Genomic DNA, 14,850 nt, shown 5'->3' with positions numbered 1-14,850 from the left:
AGACACATGATTTAATTTAATAAATATCAAGTTTTAGTTTAATAAATATGAGAGAAATGTAGAAAAATAATACATTTTTTCTTCTTTTTCTTCTTTTGCCGGGAAAACTTCCATTGTTCTTCCTTTTTTCTTCCTTGAAGGGTGCAAGTCAAGAGATAACTTATTTTAGTGATTCAAGCTTTCTAACTTCAAATTAAATTATAAGGTACAAGATAGTTTACATGTTTCTATGTTTTATTTTTTAAAACAACATGTAAATTTTATATTATCATTGTTACATATAATGTGAACATGATCTAAAAATTTTAATTTTCTTATTAAAATCCTACACAACCCACCGACATGATAGGTTAAACGATGCAGGCATGACTCGACCTAACCTAACTTAACCTGTTGACATTTCTACCATGAAACATCTCAATCCTGAAACAAGTAGATATTGTATGTAATGGTGTTATGCATGTGCCATTAGCTTATATAGCAACACAAATTTAAAATTATTTTTATGATAATAATACCATGCATCGGGGGTCTTTATCCCAATTTTTATGGAAACTACACAACATCCATTATATATATATAAAGGAGGGGATACAAAATAAAAAAGCAAGCCTGATTTATGAAATACAAAATAAGGTAATTTTACCATCATTTTTAACCTTAATAATCTAGCCTCTCAAGCATAATTTCATCTATGTATTCATCTAAAAATAAGGTCAAAATTAAAAAAAAAAAAAATCTACATCAAAATCACTTTGAATCCAAATAAATAAGAATCTTGTCATATTGTTTGTTATTTTGTTTTTCAAATTGAAATTTTAAATTTAATTGTATGGTTATCATCTTACTTTGCTAATTCGTAAATTCTTGTTGTTTTATAGTAAATTTAGTTATAAACATGATTTATTTGCTTCAAATATACATATATTAGAATAATAAACTGATTGAATTTATGAATTATAACTTATGAAAAATCGATCGAAACATAATGATTTTAGTTTTTTGGAAACAATAGGTGGGTGTGCATTGCACACTCGCGTCTAGACAAGTATGCATGCAGGCAATGTCGACAACCATAATACTAATATGAGCTTGTGGTTGATATTGAGATTCACTAGTCTTCTATTTAATTATTTAATAATATTATATGTACATATTTTTAATACATAATATAAATACATAGATGATTTATCATTATGTGATTAGATGTTATTTTATCTTTAATTTAAAATTATCAAATCATATTATAATACATAATCTATGTATCTAAATTATATATTAAAAGTATGTATGCATATGTTTATTATTAATTATTAATTGGATTTCCTACTAAACATGGTAGAACTCTATTTATAAGTTAAAAATAAAAAAAGATCAAATTTTCTACTAAATATAAATTTGAAATTTATATTTAACGAGATGAGAGCTTTAGAAATCCTTTCATCCAACTAAAATTAACGGAAAAGATAAATTTTTTATATGTTTTTACAATTTATTTAATAATACTCCTTTTTTATTTTTTATTTTTTATTTTATGGAATCTCTTTTATATCCTATTTATATGGTCTAACATGATTAACAAATTTTTTTAGATGTTTAAATTAAATGTATTAAGGTTTAAAGCATATTTATTTCTGATTACATAATTATTTTATAATCTATTCTTTTAATTATAATCACGAGATTATAGAGAGATAAATTAGACAAATTTGATTTTCGTGCGCATATACAACCAAATTACTTTAAACAAATTTAATAATATAAAAATATATATATATGGTTTTGTCTCGACTTTTGTCACCCAACAGACGAATCCCTGTCTCAATCATATGTTGTTGGATAAAAAACCTGTTTCACTTTCTTTCTATAAATTGAACCATCTAAACCCTCTCAAACCATCGAAGTAGCTTAAGAGTAGTAAAAAAAATATTCCTTAATTTTATATTTGATTAAAATTAAACAATTTTGGTATACCCGACCCACTTCTGCACTCGAGGTTGGTGTAACGAAAAACTTCGTAGAACTTGCTGTCACTTCACCTTTACCTCCGTTCATTTAAGGCCCCACGTCGGCACAGACACATGACAACTACTTAACCTAAACATTATTAAAAATCCTAAAATAAACAAATAATAAATAAATAACAAATAAATCTTTTACATGGCCGTCGTCTTTCCACGTGTCCCCCTCGCTTCGTCATCAGATAGATTTCCTCTCTCTTAGAACCAAGAAAAATCCTCTAGTCTAGACCATACATATGAAAACCCCCCCTCTTCCATTTCTCCACGTTACACGTCCACACCACAACCAAAACTCGTAAGAAAAATTTCCAGGTGTTTTCTTGGGGGCCTTTATTTTTTCTTAAAAAAAATTTTCGTTTGGAAATTTGTGATATGGGAATTGAACTACATCACCTTAATGGGATTTCTGGCGGCTGGGGAGTGGTGGCGAAGCCTTGTGACACTTGTAAAGCTGCGGCGGCGGCTGTGTTCTGCCGCGTGGACTCGGCGTTTCTTTGCCTGAACTGCGACGCGAGGATTCATTGCGTCAACAAGCATGCACGTGTGTGGATGTGCGAGGTGTGTGAGCAGGCACCTGCTGCCGTCACGTGCAAGGCTGACGCGGCGGCGCTCTGCGTCACGTGCGATAACGATATCCATTCGGCGAACCCTTTGGCGAGGCGCCATGAGAGAAACCCGGTGGAGCCGTTCTTCGACTCAGCGGATTCGATTGTCAAGTCTTCCGGTTTGAACTTCTTGGGGCCAAACGGAAACCGGAATTCGGAGTTCAGTGGCGCGTGTCAACAACCGGAAGAAGGAGGTGTGGAGAGTGGCGCGTGGTTAATGCCACCGAGTTCGAAACTAAGTTTGGAAAATACAAACGAAATGAAATCCGGGGATCTGTTTTTCTCCGAAATGGATCCGTTTCTCGATTTTGAGTACCCGAATTCGTATCCGAATCACAGTGCGGGTATGGATAGTGTCGTCCCGGTTCAAACTTCGAAAACTCCTCAGATTCAAGTGATGAACAATGAAAATTGTTTCGATATCGATTTCTGCCGATCCAAACTCACTTCACTCAGTTACCAAACTCAATCTCTTAGTCAAAGTGTAATGAATTAACCCTCTAAGAAAAATCTCTCCTTTCCATTAATTTATCAAAGAAAAAAGACGAACGAGTTCTTATAATTTCCTTTTTTTTTCAGGTTTCGTCTTCCGATACTGGAGTGGTTCCGGACGGGAATTCAATGTCCGATATATCGTATCCATTCGGCCGAAACATTGCCGGACCTGGTCCGAACGTGCCGGTTTCGGGTACCGGTACAACCCAAGTAACTCAACTCTGTGGACTTGACCGTGAAGCTCGGGTTCTGCGTTACAGAGAGAAGAGAAAAAACCGGAAATTCGAAAAGACGATTCGGTATCATTCACGTAAAGCTTACGCCGAAACTAGGCCAAGAATCAAAGGCCGGTTTGCGAAACGGACGGAGGTGGAATCCGAAGTTGACCACCTCTACGTTTCGGCAGCTGCTTACATGGCCGATAACCAATACGGCGTCGTTCCGACGTTCTGAGGAAAAGCTGAAGAGTTAGTATTATTACTCTCCAAGTCCTATCATCATCATCCGGTACTTCTTGTCTTATAGGTTTAACCATATAACTAGAATAATCGGACGGTTGGTGTTAGTCGTAAGAAATGTTTTTGTGTAAATTAGGGTAATCTGTGGAGTATTAGCCGTTGATGATGATTGATTGATTATCTTTACGCTTTCTCTACGATCTCTATCTCCAAAAAGCCAATGTACTTTTCCTAAGGAGGGGCTTTTTTGTAACTTCCTTTTCTTTATGTTCAGTAAAATTTCTTCTTCTCTCCAAAGATCTATATCTCGATTTCTATTGGTGGATTTGTTTTATTTGACTTCGAACCAATAATTTGAGATTTTTGTGATTATTATCACTATTATTAAATACTTTTTAATAATTATTTATAAATTATAAGGTAAAACTTCAAAACCATTTTGACTTTAGACTTTAGTCTGTAGAATTAAATTATAATCTTTTTACATTCAAAATTAAATCCGAATATCACAAAATTACTCCCTATTAATATTGGTAAAAAATTTATTATTATTACATTAATCTGTATTTTTTAGGGTGAAGATTTATTGTTTTCGTGAATCAATATGTCTGATCCCAGTTTATTGTAAAAAAAAAGAAATCGCACATATTTATATTATTTCCTCAATTATTCCATTTTTATACCAGGAATTAGGGTATTTTTATATAATTAAATAATTTTAAAAATTGAAATATCTAATCATATAATTATAATTATTTGTATTTAGAATTTATACTTTAATGAAATCCAAATTGCAATTATTAATATAATTCAATCATTTTGAATTTGATTTTCATAAATGCTTTTGAAATTGGATTGTATGTAGATCTGGTGAAGGGTTCAACTGTTGGTCAGCGTAATTAACTGGTTAAAAATAGTTTTTAAAAATAATTTTGTATTATTAATCATCAAATATATAATATACTTATCAAAAGATCAATAGAATGTGGTAATAGATTTCCTGATCAAATAACTAACAAGAATCAGTTACAAAGACTTTTAGAAAGTCTTAATTATGTTATGAATTTTTAGGGAAATTAAAATAATTACCCTTTTTTTGGGGTAATAAAAAATTGACCCCTAGTTTTGAGGTTTAAACGAATATACTCATACTTTAAAGGATTTAAATGAAAATACCTTAAATATCCTATAAAATATCAAAACTACCTTTCTTTTATTCCTTTTATTGGGAAATTAATTAAATTACCCTTTTTTAAGGGTAATAAACAAATTTACCAAATTTTGGGGTTTAAACAAAATACCCTTATTTCAAGGGATTTAAACAAAAATACCAAAAAAAAAAAAATCAAAACAATCAAAACAATCTTTCCTTTATTTTTATATAAACCATATCTCTTTCATTATTTTTAACATATCTGAGAGAAATTTTTGGAAAGAGAAAAGAAGTTCGTGTTGGGGATTTCGAGTGAGAAGAAAAAAGTTCGTGATATCAATGTATTTATACCTGTTATAATTTCAATCGTTATCATTTTATTAATAATGCAATTATATATGATGTTTTATATAATAAATTATAATTTTGTGTAAAAAGTAAATAAATAAAAATTATATGGGCTATTTTGTAAATATTATAGTTGTATGGGGTGAAATGATATTTTACAATAAATGGTGTTAGAGGTTAGATTAAATAATATTTGAGGGTAAAATGATATTTTACAATGAAGAAGGTGTTAGAGATACATTAGATGATATTTGGGATAAAATAATATTTTACAATATAAGGGTAAAGTGATATTTTTTCAAATTAGTATCATATTAATCAAAGTATATTAATAGTTACAATATATAATTGAATTATGAAATAGATATAATTATACAATAAAAATCTGTAAATAGTATTTTTACTCATATTATTTATGTTGATTATATATTTTATTGTAGGATTAATCTAAATGAATGGATATGCTTCAATTAGATGAGGGAAATGAATAGAAAGAGGTGAAAATGTAATAAAATATGTTTGAAGTAACAAAAAATTGATTAAAATTCCAAAGCACATGACATTCGAGAAACTAATCCAAATGGTGAGCGACAAATGTAATATAGATAAAAAAATATTTAACATTCAAGTAAACATAAAACCAAAGCATCTTGACAATGACATCTCGGTTGAAATTTCGAATGATGAAGACGTTAAAGTTTTTAACAGTCTATCTAATCTCTTCAAAAAATATGTTATAGTTTTTGAAACAACTACAGTTAATGATGATAGTTATGAGGCTTAACAAGCAGATGAGGGTTTACAAGGTGGTGAGCCAAGTAGTTATCCAGAAAATCAAACTATTGGTTTAGAAGAGATTCAAAATATCAAAATTAATTCAAAACAAGAATTTTCAGAAAAAGATTTTGCGTAGTTATCTGAAACAGGCTATTTCCCACTCAAGTCTTAGCTGAAATTCAAAATCACACCTACGACAATTGAAAAACCCAAATTCCCATTCATGAGCCAACTTTTATTAATTTTTTTCTATTAGAAGTAAAGATAAAATGATTATTTTACTGTTTATATTAAAAAGATATAAAATTTGTTATTTTTTCCCCTTAGGTTTTAGAAACTAACATCTCACCCTTGCCTAAAATTTTCAAACTTTAAAAAGTAATATTTTCACCCCCAAACTTAGGGTTTTTATATTTTTCAAATTGTAGTTGCCCTTTAGAACTTTCAAAAATAGCAGTTTCACTCCACTCTTCAACTTCAATTTTCGGCATCCCTTCCGATTTTGTCTTCGACCTCCTCCTTCTTTTAGTGTGACGGTAGGTGGTTTAAGGTAGAGATCTTTATCTCTTCGTCGTACAGTGTGAAAAATTTTCAAAGTTGAAAAGTAGGGGTAAAACTACTATTTTTAAAAGTTTTGGAGGGTTAATACAATTTAAAAAATATGAAAACCCTAGATTTGGGGGTAAAAATGTTACTTTTTAAAGTTTAAAAATTTTAGGCAAGGATAAAATATTAGTTTCTAAACTTGGGGGGAAGGTAACAAATTTTATATTTTTAATATATACAATAAAATGATTATTTTATTCTTTTAATCGAAAAAGTTAACAGAAGTTGGATTATGGGTGGGAATTTGAGTTTTTCAATTGTTGCGAGTGTGATTTGAATTTCAACTAAAACTTGGGTGGGAAATAATGCTTTTTCCTTATTTTGATTTAATAAAATCTGGATATATTGTAATCAATTTTGTTAATTACCCTATATATTTTATATATAAAATATAGATTAGGGATAGGATAATCCAATAAATTATTACAAAAAGATACTGCATCCTATTTTTCAATGTATATATGAAAATCACAATTAAAATTATTGTTATTTTAAAAATATATAAGAAACAAGAATAGTTTTATCAAATCCATAATTAATTAAATTTAAAATAAGTTCTACATTAACAAAGACACATCAAATTTGTTTGAATTATTAAGACTTTTTAATTTCTAAGTGCACGAATTTGTGTAGTTAATCGGACATCATATGAACAAATTTTTTTTGCGGCTAAGTTAGTATTATTGTGTTCTTGGGTTAGTGACAAAAATTTCACTATTAATTTTTTCTTATTTTCAATTGGTTTCGACTAAAAAGGGCTGAATTTATTTATTTGTTTATAACTTATCATAAAAAAATTTAAAAATCACAGAATACTTTTAAAATGAAATTATTTTATTTATTTTCCTCAAATTAAACGAATTTAATTAGAATTATGAATTAAAATTTAATTTAAAAAAAAAAGAAGAGAGAAAGAGACGTGAGAAAAACGTAGGTGTCGGTTTGCATTTCATGTGATTGTGAAGTAGCTGTCAAAGGTGGGCTCCACTGAAGAGGACAAAGTGGGCCCAGGCCATATCCCCTTCACGTGAGAGCCGGCCTACTCCATCTAGTCGTGGGCTCAGCCTGTCACCCACGCACCATGGCTGACTCAAAGTGGTCCACGTCCACTTTCTCATCTCTCTCCTGTCCACTATCTTTCAACAGCCCACTATCCACACTTTTTACATGGTCAACCGGTCAACTCCCTCTATTTTGCAAGTTGGTACTGAGAGAAGTAATGTTACCTGTGATAGTTACTTGGTTGCCTTGCCGTGCCCCTTCACCTTGTTTTGAAGGGAGAATGACTATTTCCCACCCAACTTTTGTTACGTTCTTAAAATACTATCCACGACAGATGAAAATCCACTTTTCCCACCCATGACCAAATTGCCATCCAATTTTTCAGTTAGAGACAGGGGCAAAATCGTCATTTTACTTTTAAAACCTTAAAACATTTAAAATTGTACTGTTTCCCCCCTCAAGGTTTTAAAAATTAATAACTAACCCATCCTCAAAGTTTGGGACAACGCGACGAGCGACAAAGGACAGCGAAGCTTTGTCCTTCGTCGTTTCGGTGGAGTGACGAAGAGAGACCTCTTCGTCGCACTAAGAGATCTCTGTCTCTTCGTCGCACTAAGAGATCTCTGTCTCTTCGTCGCACTATGTGATGAGGAGATGAAGATCTCTTCATCGCATCACCGTCGTCGCACCAAGAGAAGGAGGAGGCCGGTGACGACGTCGGGAGATGAAGTTGAAGAATGGAGGTGAAACTGCTAGTTTTGAAAGTTATGGGGGGCGGCTGCATTTTGAAAAATATGGAAACCCTAGGTTTGGGGGTGAAAATGTTAGTTTTCAAAATTTAAAAACTTTAGGTAAGGTGAAATTTTAGTTTCTAAAATCTAAGGGGGGTGAATGGTAAAATCCTCACGTAAATTTTGGGACGAATTTGGCAGATTAAATGGAGGGGTATTTTTGTCATTTCATCTAATAAGGGTAAAATAGACATTTTATCTTTATGCAAACATATATCATCTATATTAACGGCTCATGGGTAAGAAAAGTGGATTTTCATCTGCCGTGGGTGGTATTTTAAGAACGCATCAAAAGTTGGGTGGGAAATAGTCCTTCTCCCTTTTTTGAAAGGTCAAGTTGTTGTACTCACGAAATACGCTTGCCCACCGTGTGATTCTGAAGGGCTGAAATTGATTATTTTTGTTGTACCAAATAAATAAATATAAATAAAATAAATGATAAATATTTTATCATTAATTAAATATTTAAATGATTATATAATTAAATATTTAAATGATATATTTTTATGTCAAAGGATAAATTGATTATATTTTATCAAAATTGAATTAATTTGAAAATTAAACAAATGGGACAAATTTATCAAATTTTTTATATTGATGTTAACATATGATGAAGGTAACCCACCAAGGCAACCCAATAGTCAAACCACAAATTGTGATGGTTTTGATGGTTTGTCTTTCATTCACTTGAGTTCAATAGCCTAAACCAATTTTAGGGCAAACTTGATTTAACCAATAAGATTTTTAAAATATTGGTTTGAACCTATTAAAATTTTAGAATTTTATCACGTTTTAAAAGGTATTATAAAAGGAATAGTATTATATATACAATTTTATATATAAATAACAATATATTATTTTGTAATTAAATAAATTTAAATTAAAAATAAAATAACATTCAATCATATAATGATATATTATTATTTATGTATAAAATTATATATATTATTTATGTATAAGTTTTATTCATAATGTAAGATCCGTTTTTTTTTTTTTTTTATAATGCAAAATGATAGCATTGAACTAGTCATTCTTTTTATTTTTAAGAATTATGAATGGTTTGAAATTGATGAGAAGATCTCATAGTTAAATAATTTCTTCTTGTTCTTTTAAATGGATGGGAACTCGGAGCCAATATTAAGAAGCAAACTACATACATAGAATGAGTGGCATGCATACATTTTTTAATTTGGGAATTTTAAGCATAAAATTATGGTTAGAAAAAAACAAAATTCGTATTTTCTTATTAAGATTTTTTTCTCTAAATTTAAATTTTACTAACATGATTGATTGAGTCTAGGATTCTAAAGATATGTGATTAGCAGGGCGGGGATCAATCCGAGTTAGCTTAAGCCTCGATTCATTCATCTTAAGTTGATATCAAGTTAGTTTTCTTTAAGGACTTAAACGGATCTTAACCAAATCAAATCCAGTCCTATCCCTATTGATTGCCTTAAATTTACATGGGCCATCCCCTATAGGCAATGGCTCAATGTTAATTGCCTCAGGTCCAGGTTTTCAGTATATTCTACCAGGGCTTTACAATGGGTGAATCTAGCTATTTACTAAGTAAGATTATATCTGATTAGGAATAATTATCTAAATTTCCCATTTTTTATGATGGATTAGTATAGTAATCCCTTTTCAAAGTTACATTGAAAGAAAGCTAGGTTCTGCTGGATCTTCTACTCAGTCACCTAAATCATTTTAATTCATCAGCAGAATTCTTGCTGATTATAAGAGGGGGGAAAAAAAAAAAGAAAGATAACAAGGCATCGAAATATCACATTTTTTGGATGGAAGAGATCAAAATTTGTTCTTTTTTTCTTTTTCTATCGAAAGGATTCAATGTTCAAAATTTCCTATTGAAGGAAACAAACATGCTGATTTTTTTTTAAAGAATCAAACTTTTAGTATTTACTATTGAAAGGACCAACTAATCACCTTATTTCTAAAACAAAATAAACAATTATAATTATATTTGTTCAGTAAATTCAATAGTAAATACTAAAATTTTAGTCATTTTTATAAGAAAATTAGAAAGTTTAGTTAATTCAATAAGAAAATTTAAGAGTTTAGTCACTTCGATAGGAAAAACAAAGTTTCATGATTTCAACTGAAAAAATGATAGTTAGATACTTCCAAGTGTTTTTTTAAAAAATTTCCCCTATAGGAACGCCTCCAAATCTATATCAGTTGGCACTTGATATCCAAAAAGCATGGAGAAATCATTCAACTCATCCGAATCAGAAGTAAGCTTTGGCATCCTCCAGGTCATTGCAGCTTCAGAGCCATGTCCATTTGTGAGTAACTCCAACACCTGCAGATACATAAATTGGTGGAATAAAACTGTGCTTACAAACAATTATACAACTATGCATGTAGTATTACTTTTCTCTGATGTGGATTTCTGATTAATTTATAAAACATGAATGTTTGCATCTTAAAATTTTCATTTCAGGAATCATACCTCGCTCATTGATGGGCGCCAGGCTGAGGATTGTCGCACGCAATAGGCAGAAGCTAGCACTAGTCTGTGCATTTGATCCGAATCATATTTATTTTCCAGGCTCGGATCAACAAGTTTTGTGATGTTTCCGGATTCCATGAAGGGCTTTGCCTGCATGTATTATCATTTGAGTATCTAAATGACCTGAAATTGAAAGTTGGTTCAGTAAAAGATCACAAAACTGGAAGTTTGCATACCCATAGAAGAAGATTTTGCTGCAATGAATCAACAGGTTTTCGCCCTGTAATGATCTCCAGAAGAAGAACCCCAAAGGCGAAAACATCAGTTTTCTCATCAACAATTCCGTGCATAAAGTATTCCGGGGCCAAGTACCCAAATGTCCCTTCAATTGGAATCACAGCATGATGAGTCCATTTATTCGGAAGCCATTTTGCAAGTCCAAAATCAGTAATCTGAAGACATAAACAAGTCCTTGTTACATTCATAATTCTCTGCAGTTAGCATAATTTCGCTCGCTGATTGCAACAAGTAGTTTTATTGATCACCTGAGGCTCATAATCTGGTCCAAGAAGGACATTCGAAGCCTTTATGTCACGGTGAATAATTCTGTGCTTACAGCATTTGTGAAGATAATGTAGACCCCTGGCAACTCCCAGGGCAATCTTGTATCTCACAGGCCAATCCAGGGACTGTGTTCTTTTTCCTGAAGATTATGTTATATTCAGAATCAGCTTTAATATTTGAAAATGTATTGGATATAATATTTAACAACTGTTTTTTTTTTTCTTATTACCATGTAAAGCAGATTCCAGATTGCCATTCTGGGAGAAGTTGAATATGAGATAGAGTCCATTTTTGATGCAGCAACCAACTAAAGTTGCAGTATTGGGATGGCATACATGCCCAATTATGCCCAGTTCCATGAGAAATTCTTTCTCTTTGTTTGCATTTTTGTTGTCCTTTGCCAACCTCTTCACTGCAATGGTTCTTCCATCAGAAAGAATGCCTTTGTATACTTCCGAATACCCACCTCGGCCGACCAAATTATCTGATAAATCAGACAAGGTCTTCAGATACAGTCTACATGAAACTGTGTCAGTATCACTAAAATGACTTGGTTTTTAATTACCTGAGTGGAAGTTGTTGGTAGCGTTCGAGATCTCCTTGTAGCTGAAACACTTCAACAAAGGCTGATGCTTTTCCTTGTTGGAAAAGCTTGCATTTCTTTTTCTTAAAGGTGGACTCAAAAATGAAGTGATGAGTCTGTAAGGGGACATTGATCTCTTGCTTTTGTTGAAATGGCCTTTGAACTTGGGAGTCTGCTGAGGGGGAGACTGGCTGATGATGCTTGAGTCCTCAACACTAAATAGACCGTCTTCTGTGCTGTTTGATTCTTCTTCCAGTTGATCGAAAACCGTCCTTGGTGAAGGGTATTTGCTCCTTGTTTTCTCCAGGACAATGTGGTTTTTACCAAGGGAGGTAGCCTTGCCACTATTACTATTCTTGCTCAACCACTTTGAGTCCAATTGATGAGTTTCTGGATTGGAGATTAAAGATTAGAGCCTTTCAAATTGTAATTATTTATTCATATTCTATCAATCAATGTAGTTTGGAAATAAACAAACCTGCAGAATTTGCAGAATCCAGGGTTAAATTTTTCTGTTGTTGGATACATTTCCCAACTGACACAATTGTGCAGCCTTCCGGGGCATTCTCAAAACAATACCTTGTAATTTGGCGTGAAAGTCTTGTAAAATTTAGAAAAAAAAAAAAAAAAAGAGAAAGAGTAAATTATGATAGGCCATCTTGAAGAATTAAGAACTTAATTTGCAGAGAGGTTAGTTTCTTACTTATTTGATGAACTGCTTCTTGAGCCGTGAAGCAGAAGAATATCAGCTGAAATTAATTCTGCTTCATCAATTAGACCTCTTCCAACACTAGAGCTTAACCCCACTTTAGCCTCCAAATTTATCTGATAAAGTTGCGACTAATACATGAATATTTTCAATGATATATAATAAGATATCCAGAGGCTTTTTTAAAAATCCGGTAAGTTTTTGTTAGCTGCTATTGGGCTCTCCCATTCCGAAAAGAACTTCAGTGGTGAGGTTTTCCCTCGTACTTAGCCCCTTTTCCAATTGATGCGGGCTATCGGTTCAACATTTCTCACAACCAACCATTCGAAATAACAATAGACTATCAATAGGATACTAATGGAACCTTCATGTCAATTAATCGCTTCAGTAAAGTTTTAGGTAGAGATTTTATGACCGAACTTTGACATTACTGTTAAGTGCTATCGAGTCCTTCCCACCCTGAAAAGTTAGCTCAAAGGTTTTCACCTGAGCTATTTTGTAACCAGTGTGGGACAATCCAACAGTTTTTGATACAAGAAAACTTCTCATTCCAAAGAGAATTTTTATACACACACACACATATACAGACACACCTGTTTGGACTGGCAGGTGCTGGCAAATTCTCCCAGAACAGATATGACATAGGCTTTAGCTTGACGAATCTGGTGTTGCCTTTTGGATATCGATCCACGCTTCTTTGATTCTTCACCAACTGTTATTAACAAACAGTGCAAAAGCACAAGACATTACAAAGTTGAAAAGCAAGTAAAATTGGATTTATTTTATGACTTAAATTAACCACTGACCAAATTAACATGAACACTAACCAAGAACATGAATGGTGACAATGTTGTCATTCGGATGAGCTAGAACTCTGATTGCCCAAGAGAGAAGCCCTTTACTTTCATCTGGGTCTAAAGAAATCCCTACAAGAATAATTTTTGAAGAAGAAGAAGTACTTGAAGGAAACATTGTTTGAATTTAAGTATGACTGAAAAGAAATTCAATGTATTAAGAATATATAGAGAGAAGAAACAACATGATTGTGGTAAGTAGGAGAGCGAGGCCACTTCAGCTATAGCTTTCATTTAAATATTCTTGTTGAAGAAGCAAATGAAAATGGAAGTAATTATTGATCAATAAAACTATGCCAATACAATTTTGATTGTAAAAATGAGTATTCAGATAATATGTTATTATGTGATTGAGTGATTTTAAATCAAAAATAAAATAACACGTAATCATATGATATCATATTATATGATACTTAATTGTATACTCAAAATTATGTGTACTTTAACATTGTTTATTACTGATTTACAAGTGATCAATCTATCTATTTTTATGTATATTTATGTCCCTCTCTTTTGAAATTTTGTACTAGAATTTAAGAGTTATGGTTGGTTGCTTTGGGGAAGAAGCAAAGGTGGTGAGCCATGCATTTGATTTGTCTTGCTATAGAAGAAATTATTTGAAAAAAAAAGCACTTCTTTGTAGAGTTTGGTAGGAAGCACTCAAAAAGAGGCCTCTCCCCTTTTGAAGAATGAAACTTTCAGATAACACTAACTGTTTTATAGTTTTTCAATCATGGATAAAACAAAGAGATATATTCATGCAATAACAATAATGATAATAAAATATTGCTTGCTCATATTCAGCGTGAATTTTTTCTTGACTCCTGAGGTTCAGTTTAAGCAATTAATATCCAGTAATATCTTAATTAACACCTCAATTCTTATGAGTTTACCAATTATTTGAAGAAGAAAAATATCATATTCATCTAATTTTGAGTACCAAATTAATACTTATATGATGTATCATTATTTGATTAAGTATTATTTTATCTTTAATTTAAAATAATTCAATTACATGATAACATATTATCTAAATATTTAATTATATACGTGAAATTAAGTATATATAATTTTATTATTTAAAGAATATTTGCAAAAGTCTAAAAGCAACTTGGATTTTGAATAATAACTTAAATTCCTGTATACAAAATGCATGCTTGGTTCACAAGGTTTGGCCTAAGTGGTAAGGATGAGAAACTGAAAGTGACACCCAAGTTTTTATCAGTTTATTAGCTGTAGTAAGAATGTTTTTGCAAGGCGATTAATAGACTCTTGGACAAGGTTTGAACGAGCCAACCCTATATGAGTTCAAGCTACTCATCAAATTTTTCAATTAAAAATTTTGATATAAAACGACATCGTTTGGACTAATATGTATTAGAACGACGTCATTTTAATAACGAAAAATAAATCG

The 14,850-nt window shown here is 31.6% G+C and overlaps 2 protein-coding genes across 2 annotated transcripts; one reads left to right on the top strand and one right to left on the bottom strand.

The window, feature by feature from the left end:
• Window positions 1-2,253: 2,253 nt before the first annotated feature.
• LOC123195294 (zinc finger protein CONSTANS-LIKE 5) lies at window positions 2,254-3,876 on the top strand. Its single transcript, XM_044608966.1, has 2 exons — window positions 2,254-3,110; window positions 3,206-3,876. The coding sequence occupies exons 1-2, from the start codon at window positions 2,394-2,396 to the stop codon at window positions 3,572-3,574; spliced, it is 1,086 nt and encodes a 361-aa protein (XP_044464901.1). The 5' UTR covers window positions 2,254-2,393; the 3' UTR covers window positions 3,575-3,876.
• Window positions 3,877-10,341: 6,465 nt separating this feature from the next.
• LOC123195169 (probable receptor-like serine/threonine-protein kinase At5g57670) lies at window positions 10,342-13,573 on the bottom strand. Its single transcript, XM_044608801.1, has 10 exons — window positions 13,410-13,573; window positions 13,176-13,294; window positions 12,577-12,698; window positions 12,352-12,473; window positions 11,856-12,263; window positions 11,520-11,774; window positions 11,272-11,429; window positions 10,963-11,178; window positions 10,727-10,876; window positions 10,342-10,576 (listed from the first exon to the last, which is right to left on the bottom strand). Exons 1-10 carry the CDS (start codon window positions 13,552-13,554, stop codon window positions 10,424-10,426), a joined length of 1,848 nt encoding a protein of 615 aa, XP_044464736.1. The 5' UTR covers window positions 13,555-13,573; the 3' UTR covers window positions 10,342-10,423.
• Window positions 13,574-14,850: the final 1,277 nt, after the last annotated feature.

Source organism: Mangifera indica, chromosome 13 (genome assembly GCF_011075055.1).
Source record: "Mangifera indica cultivar Alphonso chromosome 13, CATAS_Mindica_2.1, whole genome shotgun sequence".
Taxonomy (NCBI): Eukaryota; Viridiplantae; Streptophyta; class Magnoliopsida; order Sapindales; family Anacardiaceae; genus Mangifera; species Mangifera indica.
Note: the sequence above shows the minus strand (reverse complement) of the source record. Positions and strands in the feature narration are given on the sequence as shown.